The 22,215-nt window shown below is 35.5% G+C and overlaps 1 protein-coding gene across 1 annotated transcript in view; it reads left to right on the top strand.

The window, feature by feature from the left end:
• Positions 1 to 22,215, top strand: part of LOC145681647 (uncharacterized) — a 227,172-nt gene that overhangs the window by 71,810 nt on the left and 133,147 nt on the right. Inside the window, exon 4 of the mRNA XM_081753269.1 lies at positions 19,757 to 19,842. Within this exon, the coding sequence (XP_081609395.1) occupies positions 19,757 to 19,842 (86 nt within the window). The remainder of the gene's footprint in view (positions 1 to 19,756; positions 19,843 to 22,215) is intronic.

Below are 22,215 nucleotides of genomic sequence, written 5' to 3'. Positions count from 1 at the left end.
AGGCCAGGAACTCGGCAACCCATCAACGATAGTAGTGAAATGGGGAGTATGATTGGTTTGTGGTAACACTCAAATAACAGGGACACATAAACTTAAATAAGGAAATAAAAAGCATACAAGGGGAAAGTAGCGTACTAAAATTACGCTACTAATAATAACTAGATATAAATATTTTTTGCCTACAAGAATGATAGTAATGTAATAAATCATTAAAATCATATATTGGAATGCAAAAACTACAATAACCTTGCAAAGAAAACAAGTCGTAAACAAATTGATAAAGGTAACCAAATAAAACGAAATAGATAAAATTGACTTGACATTAAAATGTAGCAACTAAATTGAAAGTGTGAAATCCAAATAAGCAAATAAACACAACTAAAGTTCCTACATCTCACTTTCAAACTATGTTCTTGATGAACTTCCTTTCTGTCTTTAGCTCTAGTGCGAGGTGAGATATATGTACTTAGCAAATGTATGCTCCAAAGTTTGCTTGACTGCTTTCTTATCACTTGGTGGTGTTTGAAAATAACTATATATACAGGTGTAAGTTGCCCTTATCAGACAGCTACTAGTATGTAAGTAGACGGGGTTCGAACTCAGACACTCAGGCGAACTTCGAGAAAGTATAAAGTTAACATGAAGGTAGTGAATGATAGCAATGATAAGAGTAGCACAACCGCCGGAAACCAGAATGGGTGTCCTGGTTCGGACTCAAACCAAGAACTCGGTAGGCGGAGTGACGCAAAGGGGGGTGTCAAAATGGCGGACACCCACTTATTATTAGTGATCCATAGTACTTGAAATATATATATATATAACTATGTGTGTCCCCCCGGCAGTGTACCCAAGATGGCGGATACAAAATGGTGGACAACTAATAATATAAACAACATTAAATAAACAGGAATAGGAAGGACAATAGGAATACATGTGCGAATAATGAATACACAGTACAAAGCGTCAATATTCCCATAATATGGTGGAAGAATTTAAACAAAAAGCGGCAGCTAATAGTATTATGGTAATTAAATAGTATTTAGTGAAACTATTTTTTTAAAAAAAACTAATGATTAATTTGCATAACTAATGGATAGAATTGCTAATGGAGATTGATTTCCTGGACCAACCGGAAACAAAATGGCCGCCTCATGCTAGTGCAAGGAAGTATTCTGAATATCGCTCCAAAAACTGTAATTCAAATAGACCTTGCTACAAATAGTAGGCTCTAGAGAGATACAAGAGGTGATTGAAATTCACTGTTAGAACTTTAAATGTAATTAGTACAGGAGTTTGGTAATTAGTACAATAACTGATTTGGATCTCAAGGCGCAAGGTTTGAGAAACAACATGCTTCAAATGTAGGATATAGGCACAATGATAGGTGTGTGAGTGTGTAGGAGTTAGTGTTATGAGCTAGTGTGTACGAAGTCGGCATATAGCTGAAATAAAACAAAATACCAGAAATATTCATCAAGTTATCTAACCAATTGAAACGATATTTGCACTTTTCTCAGCCCATGATTAGAATATGTCATCCATCTGAAAGAAAAACTAAATTACAGGTTATGCCTGAAAAAGTTAGTATTAACCATACACGTTAATGTCAACTGAATGAATTTTATACATAAGTTTACTACTAAATAAGTGCTTATTATTACTAAATAAGCGAAAATGAATACCTACATCTAATGAATTCCTACAATTCATTATTTCAAGACTCTATACTAATATACACTAAATACAACATAATAGAATATATAGTACAAACATTGAATATTTATATCTTGATTATGAAAACTATTTTGAATACCTACATTTACATAGTGAATACCTTAATATATAGGATAACCAATATACTGATTGCTCTAAATCTACTTATTGCAAATATTAAAACATTACGGGAAAAATAAAAATAATAATAAAGCAAAAGTAATACATGTAGATATAGTAAAATGGAAAAGAAAGAGTACATGTATAACCGAGTTGCACGAAAATGGCACCAATTTTCTGGGTGACCCTCAGAGGAATGTCAACTGTAGGACAAGTAACTGTTAGAGTTTGTTCATTCGTAATCATCAGTGATAGAGTAGTATAGTTTAAGTAACTTGTAGACATGTTATACAGCTTCGCAAAAAAGTCCACTTACAGAACTTATTGATATATTTCGTGATGCCTTTAAATTGAGCCTTTATACATTCAACATATGGTAAAAGCGCCATTTATGGAGGAGTCAATAGACACAATAATCTGCTATGAATGTCACAAATAGTGTACAAAAGCTTGTCCCATGGTTGTCGATATACTATAAATGATTGCGGTATTTCTATATGAGAAATGGTGTTATCTTTTTGAATTGCAATAGGCGATACTACATAAGCTTGGTCGCTTATATTCTGCTTATATTCCGCTCTATGCCAGGTAATTTAATTCCTACTACGGCGTAAGTAGAAGAGATTAGACATTCTGCTAGTGGATAATTGCATATAGAACCCGGGTCTTCAAGAATTATAGTTAAAGTTTTTTTTTTCCTTTTGAAGCTAGCCTAGCCTGATTACGATCTATTAAGATAATTCGTAAAATCTAAAAAACTTGGGTGCACTACTGTTCTCTGAAAAGCTAGTCAAAAGTTTTTCAAATTCTTCAGAAGAATTGATTTTTCTATTCCGACTAGTAAAGAACAATGGTTCATTAGCAAATGAATATAACGTAAAATAGGTGTGGTTGATATTATCATGAGATAATAACAGACGTTTAGTATGCAAACGCGTAATGGTGTGAAAGTACGAACCGGTTGACCGGTGGTCGGCCGAAATAGTTTCCAAGTAAAAGGATTACTCCAATTTACTAAACCCAATTGATGATGAGACATCTTCTGGATATTCTACTTTAAAAATAGTTACCACTGATGATTCATAGAAAACCAGGGAATTAGAAGGTAACATATTCAATCCACCGTGAATAACTGTTGGTATTTCAGAGTTTGGGTCATTACAACTTTGATATAGGCCATACAAAAATAAATAGTCAGATGGACGTTTCACTATACGTTGCATGTCTAGTGATGCCTGGGGTAGGTAGAGGAGTCCCTATGGAAGTCATATGTTGAGTGTCTGCCTCTAGTGTCTCTTGTTGAAGTGGACGTACTTGGGAAAGTAAGGTTCCTAACTTTTACAACATAATTATGAAATAAAATATAGACAAAATCCAAAAATAAGAATAGTCAATAGAGCATATGATAAGGATTCTACAACTTCGTGCATTACGTTTGCGTGTGCCGATGATGATAGAAATACAGGCCAATACACTTGAAACCGTAGCTGATAGAGAATCCATAATACTATTAGGGAGAGTACTAAATTCCATACATAGCGAATTAACAAATAAGGCCGTGGAGATTGAATGTTAGAAATGTGAACTTCATGTAACGGCAATTGTGTTCGCGAATACGTTTTCGAAATTCGGAAATGTGGTATCTTGGCCGACCAATTGGTGTCAAGACACTGTTTGAGGTGTGTATATTCTGAACTTGCAAATGCCGGCCCTTTTAATTTTAGTGATGGAAGTTTAGACCAAGGAGCAGGTATTAAAATTTTTAGTGTTAGTTCTCGGTCAATTGTCGCAGGACATGGGAATGAAGTTGGTATAACATGATCATGGTTGATGATTGCCTTACACTGACATGGTAGTAACAACTGATATGCTCCAGCTGTAGAAGGATCCAAATTTAATACAGTTTTCTTTTTCTTGGGACATTCTGGAAAATTTCGCTCGATGGATTCGTGATAGTATATAGGTTAGGCTGGATCTCTGTGATAAGTAAGCCTCTTCCTTTTTCACAACGAAATACACAATATTTGCTATTTTGTTGAACTGTTGCACTCCGAAATAAAGTTCGTGCGTAACCGGGTGATTGATCTGAATCCCCTTGCTAGGCTGAAAGAAAGCAAAGACTTTCTAGTTTAGGATCACATGCAGCTAGTTTATCTGTAGCTAAAATCAAAATGCCTTGATCACGTTTTACAAGAATCGAGGGTCGATGGGAAATGATGCAGGTAGCATTCTCATATCTATGTGGCACGGTTACTAATTCATATACTTCTGCGGGACAATTATCCTTAGTTATCGGAATTTTTAGGACAACGCTTACGTCATCCTCAAAATAATGACAACTTGCAATAGGGATGGTATAGTGTTTTAATACATCAGAAACGGGTATCGCTAATTCAGAAGAAAACTGACGTAATGTATTTTGAAGTTTAGTGTACTCTAATTTAAGTTGAGATGGAGAAATCATAGAAGGTGGTAGGGGTTGAGACATGCAATGAGTAATGATTGCCTGATATTCCGAATCTTTTATATGTTGAATTAATGAATTATAAAGTAGCATAGCATAGGTAGTTAGGACCAACTGTTTTTGTTCAGTGTCATTTTCCAGTGCCTGATTTAACGACTTGTGTGTGCGTTTTATTTGTTTTTCTAATTGAGTGATGGATGTTTTTAGCTGAACATTAAAATTCTTACCAGCATTTACAAATTGAACTAAATTTCGATGTTCCGAGAAAATTTCCGATTTCATTGCATCAACTATTGATTCTAATTCCTTTGTTCTAATTGCTACTTTTTCTACTATAGCATCCGTTGCTACAGAACACCACCTATGAAAAACATCGTCGAAAAAATCTATGCTACGCTTAGTTCGGCTTTCAAGGATATCAAAACTTAACCTAATCACATTATGCGATTCTACGATTCTATTGTCCAATTCGTCAACATGCTGGACTAATGAACAGTAAGAGAGTGTATGATTGTTGGTTATTGGGGAAATTTCATCTTTAAGGTTCTAACTAATTGCAGAGTTCTGCTTTAGATTTGGAAGTTGAGTGACTTGTTGATAATAGACTAAAAAAATAGTAGCTTCATAGGTAATTACCTGAGAGAGCTTGTTCCAAAACGCACCGGTGGTTACTGTTATGGTGTATGGATTCTGATTAGCTGAAGTAATCAAGATGCACATGAGCAATATAGCTTGAGTTAATGAACTAGCTATCTGTAAGAGAAGAATTAGGATAATCAAATCTCTCCTAAGATAAATTCATGCCAAGATATACTTCTACTTACCGCTCAAATGGCAAAACATTCGTTATGACGGTTATAGAGGATCCTGGTTCTGAACGCCAATCAATGTTCCTTTCGGAATCTGTGGAATAATTTTATAGTTTACGTTTCGTCAAAAAGCCAAATATTAAACAAACACTTACATTGTAAATCTTCGTAACGATTAGATGCCTCGAGTGATAGAAATACTCGAATTGCTCTTGGTACTATTTCGTTTGCGTACTTGGATGGGAGGCCCTTAAAATTTAACTGCCATATATTTTCGATCCACTCATCGATCTCATATAGAACGTTATTTGCTGCGATGTGTTGTTGGTTTGCCATGCTGGTTCAATAGTTAAATTTGGACTTCGAATTCAGGTTGCGTACCTACAACGTGAGCATATCAATGAAATTGCAAGGGACATTACTGTTTTTTTCTATTATGGTTAAACTATGAATAAACTCGAACATTCTACTGAATACCAGAGATTACTCCATATTCTCAAAGTTCCATTCTTCTTAAACATCACTGTACTGGGCTCGGATTACAAACAACAGATAGATTTCATACAAACTTGTGACCGGACAGTATGGGTTGTTGTGATGATGGAGAGAAGTTATGGGACATTCCCAGGAAAGTTTTCTTTAATATTCATAACATATCTGTGTTGTAGAATCTCTTGAAATACTGGGCACTGCCGCGAGTGTATATGATACTACAGCGAGGATTTGATTCAAGAACTCGGGCTCTAAGTTGGAATTCGTCTAAGGAGCCCATGTCCGAAGTGATTCGTATGTTTCTTTCATAAATGTTGTGTTGCTCTTTCTGAAATTTGGACAGTTTCGAAATGGCTTGTTGGACTTACAATCTTATGATCCTTATGAAATCCGCAATGAAGATTGATATTTCCCTTCGAATAAATGAAAACATTTAGGTCACTACGGTTAAACTAATAGTTTCAGATACTGGCATTTATATAATGTCTGATACACGAAGTTGTGGAAACCTATAAGAAATGCACAGAGATAACTTAGAGAAACGATCCTATTCCTGACTGCGAAGTGCTGGGTTAAGCATTCATTTTGGAGGTGCACTATTATTAGGTCTTTGTTGGAACCTTGATGGTTCCTGATTACGCGGAGTTTGATTTCGTTTGTTTTGTGTTCGTTGGAATGTACGTGTGTTACGGTGATACTGATTATACTGTCTGCGCTGTTGATCGCTACTATTTCATTGTATGCCTGATTCTGTTGACGGCGATACTAGTTCGAACCCTGAAGATAATGCTTGTTGCGATTTTCAAGAGTCATGTTAGGCAGTTGTTTTATTACTGCCCAAACAGATGGATCTTGGCGTCTAGGACGCTTGTGAACTGGCTCTTCCGAACGGCTCAAGCCTGTTTAGTGGTAGTGCCTATTTTGGACATATTCTCAGCTATTGCCCTTAAGTTTGCTTGATGTTCTGCAGCTTCGTTAAGCTGTAGATGTTTTTGTAGGTCATCCAGAGTTTGGCAATCCTTAGTTGTATTGAATTGAAGGACTGGACTGTCCAAACCCTTTAGAATATTTCGTATTTTCTCTTTCTCATCCATAGTGTCTTTTGCCCTTTTACATAAGCGAAGGACATTAAAAATGTGTTGATTGTATGATTCATTTGGCAGCTTCTTTCTCTGATACACTGCTGCAAATGCATCGCCGATAACGTCAGGTGATTTGAAAGTCTTAAGGAGTTTATCCCTCACTTGACTGAAAGTGACTCCTTCAGCATTCAACTCGGCACTGTTTACTTCGAAGTAATCGCGAGCACTACTTGAAGGTATGGGGGTAGATAAGCCCTCTTCTCGGCATCACTCCACTTAAACATCTGAGCCGCGCTATGAAAATCATCAAGAAAACGCGTCACATCCTGATGAGGTTTCCCAGAGGACACATCAATTAGGAAAACTGGAATTTTATTATGAACCGTCACCTGGGGTGTTTCTTTGGTATCCATCACAGAAGGAGAGATGGTTTGGAATGTCTACTTGGTAACTCTAATTTTATACAAACGTCACAAGGACTAGACTTACAGTGACTACGTGTACGGGCTGCTATTGGACTCCCAGACATGTATTTTTCCTGCGGTTACCAGACGGTGTTTTCCTTTCTACAGTCTGCAAAAAGAGAAAAAAGTCCATCAGGGTAGAGTTTAAATGGAAATTGGTTCAAACCAGAGAATCTTGAACCAAAGCAGCCTACTCGAAGAATCTTAGGAACAGTTTTTTTTAGAGTACACGCCGTATACAAAAAAGCAAATTATTCTTTTATGCGCCGATCAATTCAAATGAAATGGATGTCCTCGAGACCTAGCCGGCCTGGATCAGGAAGAATCCTATCTATATCTAAGTAAACCAACTGTAAAGAGACACCATAGAAGGAAGACGATTATATATATATATATATATATATATATATATATATATATATATATATATATATATATATATATATATATATATATATATATATATATATATATATATATATAAGTGTGTGTGTGTATAAATATATATTAGGTTTTAGTGTCAGAGTTGACAAGATTGAGACGAGACCATTTGCGTTTATGAAATGATTTCAAGCGCTTAACATTCACCGTAAATTCCTTGTTATCTCTACCAAGTATTCTTAAGACACAGGTTTTACAAGGTAACACCTTGATTATTTCGTAAGGACCAACATAGTGCTTTCGCTCTAGTTTATATGAACGACCGTGTTTCCTAGTGTAGGAGTTTAATAGTACTCTGTCGCCTATCTTATACGATATTTCACGCCTTTTTTATCAATCCGTTCTTTATCTTTAGACTGTCGCTGGACTAAAGCTTTCTTGGCAACTTCCTGAATTCTTTTGAGTCTTGTTTTGAACTCACGATACCTTGGTTTATAACATTGCGTGTCCAATTCATTAAACAACTTCGGCTTTCTGTTATACACTAGCTCGAAGGGATTATATGGATGCAAGTCGTGTCTACTTATATTATATACGTAAGCTGCTAAATGAACGTACTTTGCCTATTGTCTTTGACCAAGGTATAATTCCAATTCTCTAGTCGAGCTTGAGACTCTGGGTGATAGGAACTACTGAATAGCTGATGTATATCTAACAATTTAGCTGTCTCCTTCATCAGTTCGGAATGGAAATTACTAGCGTTATCTCTTTGTATGATCGACGGAGGATGATACACATACACAATATTTTCGATCACGAAATTCACCACAGTTTTTGCAGTTACGGATCGCAACGCTCTGGCAACAGTATACCTGGTCACTTACAAGTGCAAGTGATGATATATTTATACGAATTGGAAGGAGGAAGAGGTCCAAAAATATCGAGTTCCATGGAATAAAATGGACGTTTAGAATCTACTGGGCAATGGAAGGCTTGCTTAAGTCCATTGTCAGCGTTCCTCTGCTGGCACGGAAGGCAGGACTTGACATATTCTCGCACTATTCTTCCCATATGGGAAAAATAGAAACGAGTGTTTATCTTTCCATACGTCTTTGCAAAACCAAATTGCCTACCATACAATTCTGAGTCATGCACTTCTAAAAGAATTTTCGGAATCTCTGACTCCAGAATGCACAGTTTGAGGTCACTTCCATTTTTATATACATGACACCGTTCTTTGACACTTAAGAGCGTGCGACAGCACCAGTCGGGTTATCTTTGACTTCCTTTAGGATTCTGGAAAAGAATGAGTCCTGTGCTTGTTTAGCCGCCATGATTTCTTCAGTATGTACCCGAAAATAATTCACCATGGGTCCTACTTCTCTGAGATCGCGCTCTTCTTGAGAGAAAACAGAAACAGGGTACCTTGATAAGCTATCTGGGACATAATTTATTTTTTCCTTGTTTGTGCACGACTTTGAAACAATATTGTTGCCGTCTTACTGCCCATCTTAAATATTTTCCACGAAGAGAAGTCAGATTGTGTAAGTAGCAGAGACTACATGCATCTACATACACTACGAAATCAATTTCACACATGTAATGATGAAATTGAAGAATACTTTGCACTAATCCTAAAGTTTCGATTTCTATTATTGAATAATTAGATTAGGGTTTAGTGAGGGTTATGCTAAGTTTGCAATAGGATGTCTTTTCCCATCCTTAACTTGTATGAGAACCGATCTAATTCCTTCCTGTTCGTAGTTGTGGGCTGAACATCTGAAGAACTGGAGCCTCCGTGAGTTTCCGTTTTATGGTTTCCAATGCAAATTTCTGCCATTCGCCAATACGAAATAGAACTGAAGATTTTGTCAGTTCGGTGAGAGGCTTAGCTATGATGGAACAATTTTTTATGAATCTCCGTAAGAAGTTTACACAACCTGGAAACGAACGAACAGCTTGGACAGTTTTTGCTTCGGGAATTTTAGTGATTGCTTCGATTTTTGATGGAACCGGTGATAGCCCATCTCGCCCAATTTTGAAACCTAAAACTTCCAAATTGTTATATGCTATATGGCATTTCCCTGGGTTGAGTTTCAGGTTAGCTTCTCCCAATCTCTGAAAGACTAATTTGATTCTTCTAACCATCTCAGGAAAGTCAGGAGCGTATAGAATGAAGTCATCAAGAGACACGATCATGATATTGAGTTTCGAAGACGCAAATATTTTGTCGATACATCGCTGGAACCAACTTGGACTAGAGAATAGACCCATAGGAACAGTCTTAAAACAGAACAACCTTCACTACATATGATTCATATCTTTTCCTGGTATGATTCCTTTAATTTGACATGATGGAAACCGCTACGGATGTCCTACGAGCTTAGAAACTGAGAGTTGCCAATGTAATATAAGAGATCATCTATCAGAGGGGTCCTATAATGGCCAGAACTATGTACTGCTTGATTTTTCGGAAGTCACAAACGATCCTATTTTCACCATTTTGTTTCTTTACAACTAACACTGGTGATGCGTAGGTAGATTTCACTGGCCGAATTGCATCTAGAGCTAGAAGTTTGGCTATTTCTTGTATTATTTTACGCTGTGACGGCGTTTCTCTATATGGGAAGTACTTATGTGTACATTTCTAAGCATTTCGATTCAATGTTCATATTCTGAAATTACTGTAATACCTCAACACGCCAAGCTAAGATATCTTGGTATTCGCGAAGTATATCCACAATCTCTGCCCGTTGATCGGGCGTGAGATGGAGTGAGACGTCTATTTCAGTGGCTACATCATGTTCAGAAGTCGCCGACTAGACTGATCAAGGCGCCTGGTGATTATCTTCTCTTTCCGAGTCAACTGGTTTATTGATTCAACAGATTTAGAATGTATAATTTCGTCATTCTTCTAATTTACCTTTCTTGGTACCTGAAGGGAGAAGGGTGGTTACATGTTTGCAGTTAAGTACTAACACTTGACCTTCCAATTTTGTTTATATAAAGTACGTGATACAAGGCATCGAAACCGGTGATGTATATCATCACTAGGTTCAATGTACACCTTAGTAAAATTATGAGAATCAGTTCTTACTTTTATTACCGCCATTTGTTTGGCGGAGATCTTTATTTCGTTAGCAGTGTAAACAAACACTGATGGCTTATATTCTCTTATGTCCTGAATTTTAAAGATCTACCACAAAATAATTGTTGGTTGCTGGTGCACAGAGTGTATCCCGAGGCTACAATAGAGACATCGACGGATATGTAGTACGACTCCCGCAGTTTAGACAGGAGATGCAATTGATCATCAACCAATACTTTCTTCAATTTATTTAATACATGCTCATGTACATATTTCCATCAAAGTATCTATCTCTCTTCTAAAATCTGTGGTCGGCGGTAAAATTTCTGCAATTCTTTGATCCGAAAATGAATGCACCTGATTTACATTCCTTGCTCGTTGATACTGTTCGGCCATTTTCATTTCGTCTTCAGCATAATGAAAATAACAATTCCTAATTCGGTGGCCACAGCATGCGAAATCTTGAGCAAGCAATACTGCCTTATCAGGATTTATTTCAATTCAATTCATTATAGTGTGTCGTGTAGGATTTTAAAAAATTGTTTTGTTTCTCCGCCGCTGAAGACGTTATCATAATAAACAATAACTTTAATAAATTAAATGTCTTTAAGCACTAATTTCATGAGCTTAGATTGACTATAAATAAGATCAGAAAACAAAGTAGCATTTTTGGACCTTATGCAAGCCATATGTGCAACAAAAGTAGTAAAATTCTGACCCTGTCCATCAAATTTAATATATGAGTAGGTACAAATCGTGTTCAACGATATAAAAATATACTTCCTAAATGGTAAAGTGTCAGTAACAGCGAACAGATTACACTTTTATCCGTCAGTCATTGAACTCAGAACCATGGAAACTAAACTTAATTTGTATTTTCTCGATATCTCTTTGTGCAAAATAGAATCACTGATATAAGGAGAACAACTAAATTTTCTTCAGTCCCACTCCTCTCGATTTCCCCAAAAGCTCTTGAATTATTTTTTCTTCCCTACAAAGAATGATGTTAAATTCGTCGAAAATGATTCAGTGTTGTGCATTTTTATATTCTATTTAATGAGATGCAGAAGTTCCGGTTTATGACTGAAAGCCTCTATGTGTGTTTTTTCTATAATTTTCTTCAGCTTATCTTTGTATCTCTTTCACTAAAACCAAGATGTTTTGCTTTTTTTCTGAGGCCCCTGCAAAAATTAACAGCCTTGTTATTCCTTTTCCTCAGAATCGTTCATTATTTTCATCTCTCTCTAAGGAGAACGTTCACTGATACCAGTGACATTTTCTTTTAAGTTTTACTTTTAGAATAAAAGCTTTTCTCGTGGCAGATCTGTGAATGTCTGTGGACGTCTGTGGATACTCTTATTGAATTTTTCTTTATTACTGTTTTGCACTTCGGGCGGAAAAACAGTCAGAGTCTTTTCTCCCTGAAATTTTATGAATATGCAATACTAACGTTTCTTGTTAACACATCCTTACCTACTATAACGGCGATATTTTTCGTTTCGAAATCGTAACTAGGATGTCATTTTCTTTTTCTAAACACGGGAAGTAGGAAAAATTATCTTGTACTCAGAAACATTCCCCGAGACCAAGGAAAATTTCTTCTTTGTTCCCTTGGTTCGGGTTCCATGTTCCTCGCGCATTGTAGCAACGTTTTCATCTGTAACGCTAAATTGGCTCTCCCAGGGTTCGAGAAATGATATGTTGTTTTTTTTTAAATAAAAAAAGAAATCACAATTCTTACTTTTTGCTAACTTACTAACAAACCGGTAGTTTCCTGCCGCTACGGTATTTTGTCTAGAATTATTCGTTTAATTCTTATGTTTACCAATTTTATTTAAAAGTGATTTATCATCAATCTGTAGTAATAGAATTTATGAGATTTACATGGATAAAATTCGCCATATCATTACATAAGCATTGTAGCGACTAATCTAGCTCGGACAACGTGGTGTCAATTAGCATTGTACATGAAATTTAGATAATTAATATTATAAATGTGTTATTGATTTTTATTGTTTTATTATTGAAAATGAAATCTTTACGTCCCACGCATGTGCCAGTTAGGCTGAAGGAGACGGTGATGATGAGAGATGAGTGAAATGGTGGAATGAAGAAAGTGGGAGGAAACGGGAAAAGTCCGAGAAAACCCACGAGCACGGTGATTGTCCACCACAAAGTCCACACGGCGCGAGCTGGGATCGAACCAGGGACCTCAAGCACCGGAAGTGAACCTATACCACTGAGCCACCGCGCCGCCTGTTTTTTATTATTATTATTGATATAGAGCATATCAGCCTTCATCAGTTAGCCCTTCCATAGATTATTCTGAAGTGAAATAATATCTGTCTGACTGGTACGAAAAATACGTTTAAACACTGCGAAAGCTGTAAGAGTTGAACAACTTTCTTCTTAGTTCAAGTCAGCATAGTTGATAAAGTTCTCAAATTCAGTGTGATTTGTCCCAGGTTCGATTCCCGTTAGGAGCACTCGTTCGGAAAAGTGTAAAAAGCTTTTTCAGGCTAGGCATTATGGATGAGGTTCAGTTTGGTTTTCCTCATTCACACAAGTCAAATGCCGGAATGGTATCTATCTAATAGACCCCATGGTGCTACCTTCCATCTGTCTTCCTTCCTTCCTTACTTTTCCCACAGAAAATGTTTGCCGAGTGTCCTCCTTGAAACATGACGAGATAAGTGCCAGAAATAACAAAAGCCCAAAAATCCAAAAACCCCATCTGCTTCATACTCAGTTCGATATCACTGCAAAAGAAAGCTCGTGAAGAACTTAAAAACTTACGTTTAAGGTAAATGAAAATGCTGAAAAAAGTTTTATTTCAACATCAGAACAAAAATAGGAAACGAAATACTTTAGTAGTTTGGGTAAATATTATGGCACCTAAATATTTCAAAAATATTTAAGATTAACAAATGTACTAAATCGGTATAGAAACATACGTTTCGGGAATGCTCCTAACTTATTGAGTAATATTTTTTGCAATTATTCTTATTTTTGAGTTCGATTAGAAAAGAATTTAAGATGTGCAAATATACTATAGCTTGGTGAACAAAATGTCAAGTATATTCGCTTTTCTCTTGTTTGTCCATGATTAGTAACAAAAATATTGAGCAACTCTCTCTTAGCAATGGAAATGCCTATATTATTTGATTCTTTCTATAATGTATATGTTAAAATGTCAAAATCAAAATTCCTGTATAAATTACGTATATGAGAGGAACAACGTAAATATTACGCAGTTTGATATCGATATTTTATGAAAGTACTTATCTAGAGTTAAAAATCGAGCACTATTTCGAATATAACTTTAAAGTAAGTATCCAATTATCTAAACGGAATGCTTTATAAGAACAATATTCAAATACCCACCTAAATAATGAAAAAAACACAACAGTTCGTCCTGAAAAAGGCAATAATATCTATACAGGTATGTTAGCATTACATCGTATTTTTACTTATCAATATTCTACACACGTAAAATTCTTTATTAAATACACACAAACATATGCCGGTACAAGACGAGTGATTTTTCCACATAAATATCATTTGGTTCAAACAAATTGTGGACCAGTTCGAAAAAGCCTTCTTCATTCTTTAAAGATCACAAGTTGGTATTTTATTTGCGTCATTATTATTTACAGTTGATTATTCGGCATATACAAATGAAATATATATTTTTCGCGTAATTCTAAACGAAGAGAGAGAGAGACGGAGGGAAAGAATGGTAGAGAGATACAGAAATGTAAATGCTTGACGGAAGTTTAGTTAGCTATTTGACTTTGGGGTTCTGGAAATTAAATAGGATAAGTTTGTGGATCATGCTTGTTAGCATCGTGAAGAGAGTATAGCACACTTTTTTCCTCAAGAGAAGAAACTTAAATTTTTATTTAACCATTAGTTTTAGTCTTTTCTAAACCAAACAATGTTAACGAATATGTATTTCCCTTCTCTTCACCACAGAAAAGAGAAAAGGTGATCGTTTAAATATTATTTCATAAAGAAAAATTCAAACATTCTGGACGTAGAAAATGTTTCGAATGTTAAGGGATTTTAGTTCTTCGAGTGAACACTTGTTGATTCTAACATACGTTTTCAACCACAATTGTTTCAAATTATCAAAATTGTGTTTCTAGATCTGACAGATCATAAAACTTTGATGCTATGTCCATATGTATATGGCCGACACGGAAACCTGTATTGCTCAGGAGATGGGATGAGATAAGAGAGAACTCGTCAATTGAATCATGTGATATTTCGAAAACAAAAACTTTACTTTCACTATACTTTAAGGGAATCTTATACCTTTTACCACTGGTTTCTGAGTCCCCATAAGATAACATGTAAATTTTACTTCATGAATATCAAGGGAAATATGATACGTAAGAAGTTAACATTTTCCATATTTATACAGATATGCAATAGAAATTCAATGGTTCTCTCAATTTCACGTTTAATGAAATAAATCAAAAGTAATGAACTCTTTAAAAGTAAATTGTAATGGACTAGATATTGAAGATTGTGTGTTCCAATTTGATCTTCGGAAACAGATGTGCTGACAGGCAGGTATTTTCCTCCCCAATCTTAAGTACTCTTAAAATGGGTGTGGAAGAACGCCACAGGATACCACCCTCATTCCATTTCTTTCCTTCATTTTTGTAGAGCTGATAGATTTCCTGTAAACGTCACAGAGGAAGAATATTTGCTTCCAGGACAATTTGAAATATTTTCTTGTTGCGATTTCCTGCTGTATGATTTAACTTATACTTTGGAAGCAAAGATCAGGTAGAGAACGTCAATTTTGTCATTCTAATAATTCAAGTTAGACAACTATTGCTAGCCACTAATTTCATATTAGCAGTTCCAACTCTTTTTAATAACCCAGCCTGAACAGTAGATAATAGGGGAGGAGTATATACATTAGAAAGCAGTATCAACAATTTGATGCAAATCATGGCTGAGATTTAGCTTTCGTTTGGAGCACTAACTTTGTAAGAGACGTTTGCATGGATACAAACTATAAAATTTCTTCTTGTATCTGGAATTTGAAATTCTTCGTGGATAGTTACTTCTACTTTCCGGCAACGTTAACTGTTTAAATAATTTTCTGGAAGTAATAAAAAATCAAAGTCAAGATTCATTCAACAGAAACGATGGATCGAATCCCATGAACCAACTTTCTCGTGAATCAACATAGGTAAGAAACATTAAAAAAACACACACACAACAGCCCTTCGTCTGTCTGGTGGCTAGCTTTCGCACCGTTGGATCAAAGACCTCGTTTTCGATACCTGGTGGAAGAGTCTTGAAATTTCAACACATCACTAAGGATTAGGATTCCACTGAAGGCTCACATCTCTTATAACATCAGTCCAGAAGGGGACGCTAAACTCTAAACCAACCCAACCATCCAAACTAATAAAGAACGAACATAATAATGTCGCAATAATGTAGACTATGTGGGTGATTTTCTAAAGTGTTCAGATTATGTTAATAAATATAAGTTGAACTATTGCCTCGAATATTTCTAGTTCTTGTTACTTAAAAATAAGCAGTATAATATGCACATGGTGTCAGGAAATAATTTCGGAAAGTGTATCCTCGGACGTAAACATGGAAAACTTCAACACCGACCTTGGTGCACAATTGTGTTATCGATACATGGATCAGATTCCCGGCGGGAGTATATGTGCTTCAGATTCAACGTTGATCAGTAATTCCACATCTCATATAACCTCGCTGCTGAACAGGACGCTAAACTCAAAATCAACTCTAAAATTGCATTAACTTTCGTAACGGTACAAGAAAGAAATAACTGGAGCTATATTTTGGAGTTTTCCGAAAACTCCTTAAATTTTTGTTGTATTTGACTGTAGCATAATATGATTTGGTTCAAGAAATTTGAGCGAGAATCTTTCAGTGCAGTGACCCGTAACTTTCATTTTCTTCTTCCGTAAGGATTAATTTTCCTAAGTTATTTGATGTTTTTTGAGAACACCTTGTGAATATACACAGTAAGACCTGTGGTCACGAACTTCATACCTATTCCGCTGTGTGTGAACAAAAATTATTTTTTTCATTAAAGTTCAAATAAATACCTATAATTAGAATATGTAGAAGGCCAGCACTACGGTGTAAATATAAGGAAACATCTTAACCCTGTAACTCATACTCAAAAAATTACAATGTGGCATAGGTACGGTTTAGTAGCCACAATTCGGTATATGAGTGGAAATAATTATAATTGTATACTTCGATCACAACGACACTGTGTACTACTTCTACTAATGTAACACTGATATATCTATACTCAATTTGAAAGGAAAAAGAACAATATGTTTGTAATAGAAAATATATGTATTTTTATTGTTATAAATATCGACTTCACTAAACTGTTTACACTAGCACATAAACATATTTTTTCAAGTTTGTAACAAAACAGAATACCAAAAAATCATTATATCTGTAAGAGTAACATTCTGCCATGTTTTAATCCTTTCTGAATCTGCGCGTGCCACTTCAGCATTCGTTCAACCCAAATTTCGTCAAATATATATTGCGTCATAAAACACTCTCATGCGTCCTTTGGAATAGTTTTGCTGCCGTGTGCTTATCTGGTGCTGAGTGAAGCATATTGTGTTAAGAAGGCATGGAATAAGTATGGGAGTAAATATCAAAATGTACTATTCCTTCCTTTAAAATAACTTCTGAAACGGTTTCTGAACCAAAAGAATAGGTTTCGTTGCCAATCGAACATTCGGTTTAACTTGAATTATGTGCTTCACACCAGGTACCCTATTTCTATGCCTTTTCGAAGTATTCTTCTTCATCACTCCCCTTGTGACTATATTCAGAGCTTCCCGAAGAAGATTAAACTTTTTGTCCGAGATACTATGAAATACCTTCTTTGAAGTTACTATGTTCTGGATTCAGTAAACACTTGGTCTTCTCGGATAATCTTAACCAAATAATTGTTGACAAAATTGCATTTATTGGCACACATTCGCTCGAATAAGTATGCATTTATTGTGACATTATTGTTCTTCACTATTTATTCTTATTCTTATGTATCTTCTATATTGTTACCATTGTAGGAGTTTATTGTTATTGTTGTTTCTGTAGTGTTTACTGTTATATATAGGCTATTCATATATAAACGTAGGTATGTTGCTGTTATTGTATATTTGCTATTCTCATATAATTATATTTGACTTCTTCTGTTAGACGTTTACTTTACTTTTTTAAAGAATTTTCTTATATCAACCAATTCTTCAATCAATCTAAAATCATAAAATGTGAATACTTGTATCTCCAATGTTTTATATAGATAGACATGAATATTACAGTCGTGAAGATTATTATTATTATTATCCCTAACTGCTGCCTTATTTGCTAGCGTGCGTTCAATTTCTTCAAGGGATTTTGGGTTTTATTCTGGATAAGAAAACCTTGATAAATTTAATGTCATTATATTTACTAAAAACTTATAGTATACTGAAGACGGGAGTCTCATTGTCTTGACGCTGGAAAGAACGATCATTTTCAAAACCACCAATTTAAATTTGTATAATTTATATCCATCCGTATTGGTCCTGGATAGTTTATTTTCCTTAACAGGAAGCAATGTTTAAGAACTTAACACCTATTACAACAATCCAGTGTTTACTGCGAAAATATGTGGCAATTTGAACATATTATGAAAACTCCTTCCTTCCTTGGTTGATCTATAATACTTTTATTTTTTATGAGATATAGAAGTTAATAAGCTAGTCTAAACGTATAAGTCAAGTGGACTCATGTACTGCGACGTTACATTACCTTCTACTGTACAGAGAATTTTAAATGTATTACTTCAGATTTGCAAAATCTAATTGAAATCTTCTTTATGATTTCTGCAGCAATCCGGACTCCCTCTTTCTTCAAACTTGCCATACAGATAACTATGACCCTTTAAAATTACAAAACATCTCTGAGCAACTGCTTAATGTTTCTCAATGTGTAAACAGCTAAAACTATCATATTTTCTACACAAATACACCCAAGTAACACTAAATATATTTTAGATTAAAGACATGAGTTTTATATAAGAGGTTCAATCCACTTAATCAATTCCCTATGATATAACTAATATTGAAATGTGTACAATGTCCCTACTTTGATAATTGAGAGTAATACAAAGCTTTATAGAAACCTCTCTAAAAATGTTAATAAAACAATTACCACCCATTCTCAGAATCGCAGCATGCCAAAAATCACAATTTGTCTTAAAATATGTAATCTGTCAAATACGATACGTAGTATTGTAAAATATATGTCAAGCAAAGTATAAGTAGTCACTGTAACATTAAATTACAGTGGTCCTTCCTCATGATTCAACAGTTTTTTAAACAAAATTACCTAAAACATCTGGTCTACATACAAAACTAAAAGTTTTATGCAAGATTCCAACTAAAAGTAACGAAAAGAGTAAAACAAATAAATAACGTATAGCATTTCTGTCACCGTTAGTAAAGTTAATAAATAGGAAATTAAAATCTTCGACTTTTCCCTATAAATTTTGAGATAAATAAACCATCAAATAAACAATGAAGAGCATAGCCTTGTAATTTGCCAGTCAAATTGTTATACGATATTCCTTAAGCAAGGGCTTAAAACTCATATAGACTATCACTATTCAGGCTTAGAGATCGGGATAACTATGGACTTGATAGTAATATTGATAATTTTCGGTTAATATGATTAGGGCAACTTTGCAACTTTCTCTCTTGTTCGTCTCTTAGAACTTGAATTGGGCAAGTCCAAGAGTGCACATAGAACACAAATTTTCATATTGATAAAGAACAATTCCATTTCTGCTATTTATCTTGTGCCGTTATGTAAGCTCGCCTAACATAAGCCCGGTCGTATATGTAACATTGCTTGTATGCCCTCGATTTTATTCGATTAGATCTAGTCAAGATCTATATCTGTAAATAGGTAAATCCTTTTAAATGAAATAAGCGGACTGCAGACACACACAATAGTTAATTGTTAGCAAAGAATTAGTATATTTTCAAAACATTTATTTCTTTTTTCTGCTATTTGCATTTCTTGATACTGATAAACTAATTTATATTTATTCATTTTTTCAGTCCTTAAAATAATGGTCTACATTGTTATCGGATCATTTATATTAGTAATAATCTTCACTCTTGTTCTCATTGTAGGAGTGTTAAAGGTAAGCAAGTTTGTAGTAATTGTTTCGTCGAAACTACAAATAGATTACAAAAACGAAATAAATTTTAAAATTAATTGATACCTAACTTAAATAATCCTTATTATAAAATATGTGCTGTATTTATTAATTTATGTGTATTGATATTACGTCGAATTTGGCGACCTCTGCGTACTTAAACACGTCAAGTAAATGCTGATTCGTGAAAAAATTCATTTTAAATTTCTATTGGAGTGGCGTAATCGCATGCTCAGCAGAGCGTCATAATGGCGTGTATACTGCACGAGTTCAAACTGGTGTCAAGTACCTGTGCAGCGAAACGAAAGATATGCCATGCCTTTGTTGGAGGTATCGTGACTTCGTGGACAAATGCAGCGCTGGTTGATAAAGTTTAAGGACACTGACGATACACTCGAAGACGCACCACATGCCGCAAGACAAACACAAGTACAAAATGAAGATCTTCGGGCAGCAATAGATGTGAATATATGAGGAACTAGGGCAGCACATCCATCAACTTATGAAGTATTAAAGTAAGGTCGATGGGTCTCACATTATTTGACTCCGGTCCAGAGTACAACGAACCTGTGTTTCTTTGCTGTCTGAATGAAGGAAATAAGTAGAGAAGGGACACCTGGGGCTGTTTTTATCCTACTGCGCATGCGCAAACAAGCCACGACCCCTTCACGCTGACTGGCTGGCTCCGGTCACATGACTCCGGTCCCGGCCCCCGCCCACTTGCCCCCCGGCCACGCCCTATGGCCACACCCACTTGGCCCGACCACGTGTGGGAAATCGGACACCTTGAACAGTCCACCACGGTCTTTTACGACCTCCATTTTAGGGGTTTATTTGCTCAATTTTATGAGCACTTTTTAGGGGGTGTACTCGTTCTCCCTTATCAAGGGGTGGACTTGTTCCCTTTCATGATCACTTTTTCCACCCTTTATTTTACCATAGCAGAGAATATCGAAAACATAGCAGAGCAGATAATTCATAAGACTACGTAACATAGCAGGGATGTATTCGTTTTTTTTATGATAACATTTTCATCCCCTATTTGAACATTTTACCATAGCAGAGAATACATGGAGCCTACGAACACAGAGCAGCGTAGATAATAGATAAGACTACGTAACATAGCAGGGATGCATACGTTTTTAACCTTGAACCGTCCAACGACCTCCAGTTTAAGGGGTGTACCCGTTTCCTTTTATGCTACGAACACATAGCAGAGCAAGGAATACATAAGACTACGAAACATAGCAGGGGTGTATTCATTCCCTTTTATGAACATTTTTTCAACCCCGATTTTTAACTATAAACATAGCAGACAATGAATACCTATGTAACATAGCAAAGTGGGTTTACATAAGATTACGAACAGACAACTATTTAAAATAGTAGGGCTGTATTCGTTCCACCCCTACCCTTTTGTGATCACTTTTTCCACCCCTTATGTTACCATAGCAGAGAATACATGGAGACTACGAACACATAGTAGAGCAGATAATCTTTAAGTGGTGGATTCGTTTCCTTTTATGAGTAACTTTTCCACCCCTTATTTTACAATTGAACACACTAAAATAAGGGTGCATTCGTTCCCTCTTATGACCGCTTTTTAGGGTGTACTCGTCCCCATTTATGAGCACTTTTCTCAGCCCATATTTTAACATAGCAGAAATTACAGAGAGACTATGAACATCGCTGATCGATGACACGTTCTCCAACCGCCTATTTAACATAGCGCATATTACAAAAGACTATGCAACATAAAAGAGTATGGCTTATTTTTAAATCCCTATTTTAACATAGAAATTGCACAGAGACTAAGAACGCGCCACTCCTATGTAACATAGCGAAGACTACCAACATCATAATGGGTGTACTTGTTCTCTTCTATGACCAATTTTTTCAACCTCTATTTTAACATAGAACATATTACATAAGACTATATAACATAGCAGAGCTAATAAAAGAGCATGGCTTATTATCAACCCATATTTTAACATTGCAGAAACTACATAACACTATGCAGCATGCCAGAGTATGTCTTATTTTTCAACCCCTATTTTAACATACCAATAAACTACATAAGACTATGAACGTTCTCTTGTTATGGTCAATTTTATAACCCCTACTTTAACATAGCAGAAATTACAGAGACTACGAAAACCTATTTTAACAGTACTCCTATGTAATGCGAGGGATGTACTCGTTCCTTTTATCAACCCCTGAGTAACATAACATTCGCAAATTACTTCATGTCCCAAAATTACTGAGTATCGTGGTCGAAATCAGAATAACTCGTAAACGGAGTCACATATTGAGGTGGTGTTCTCAGATTTAGTAATATATAGTCAACTACTAAAAGTT

Source organism: Thermobia domestica, chromosome 3 (genome assembly GCF_964235325.1).
Source record: "Thermobia domestica chromosome 3, izTheDome1.hap1.1, whole genome shotgun sequence".
NCBI classification, from domain to species: Eukaryota; Metazoa; Arthropoda; class Insecta; order Zygentoma; family Lepismatidae; genus Thermobia; species Thermobia domestica.
The sequence above is the reverse complement of the archived record's forward strand: the minus strand, read 5'-3'. Positions and strand labels throughout refer to the sequence as shown.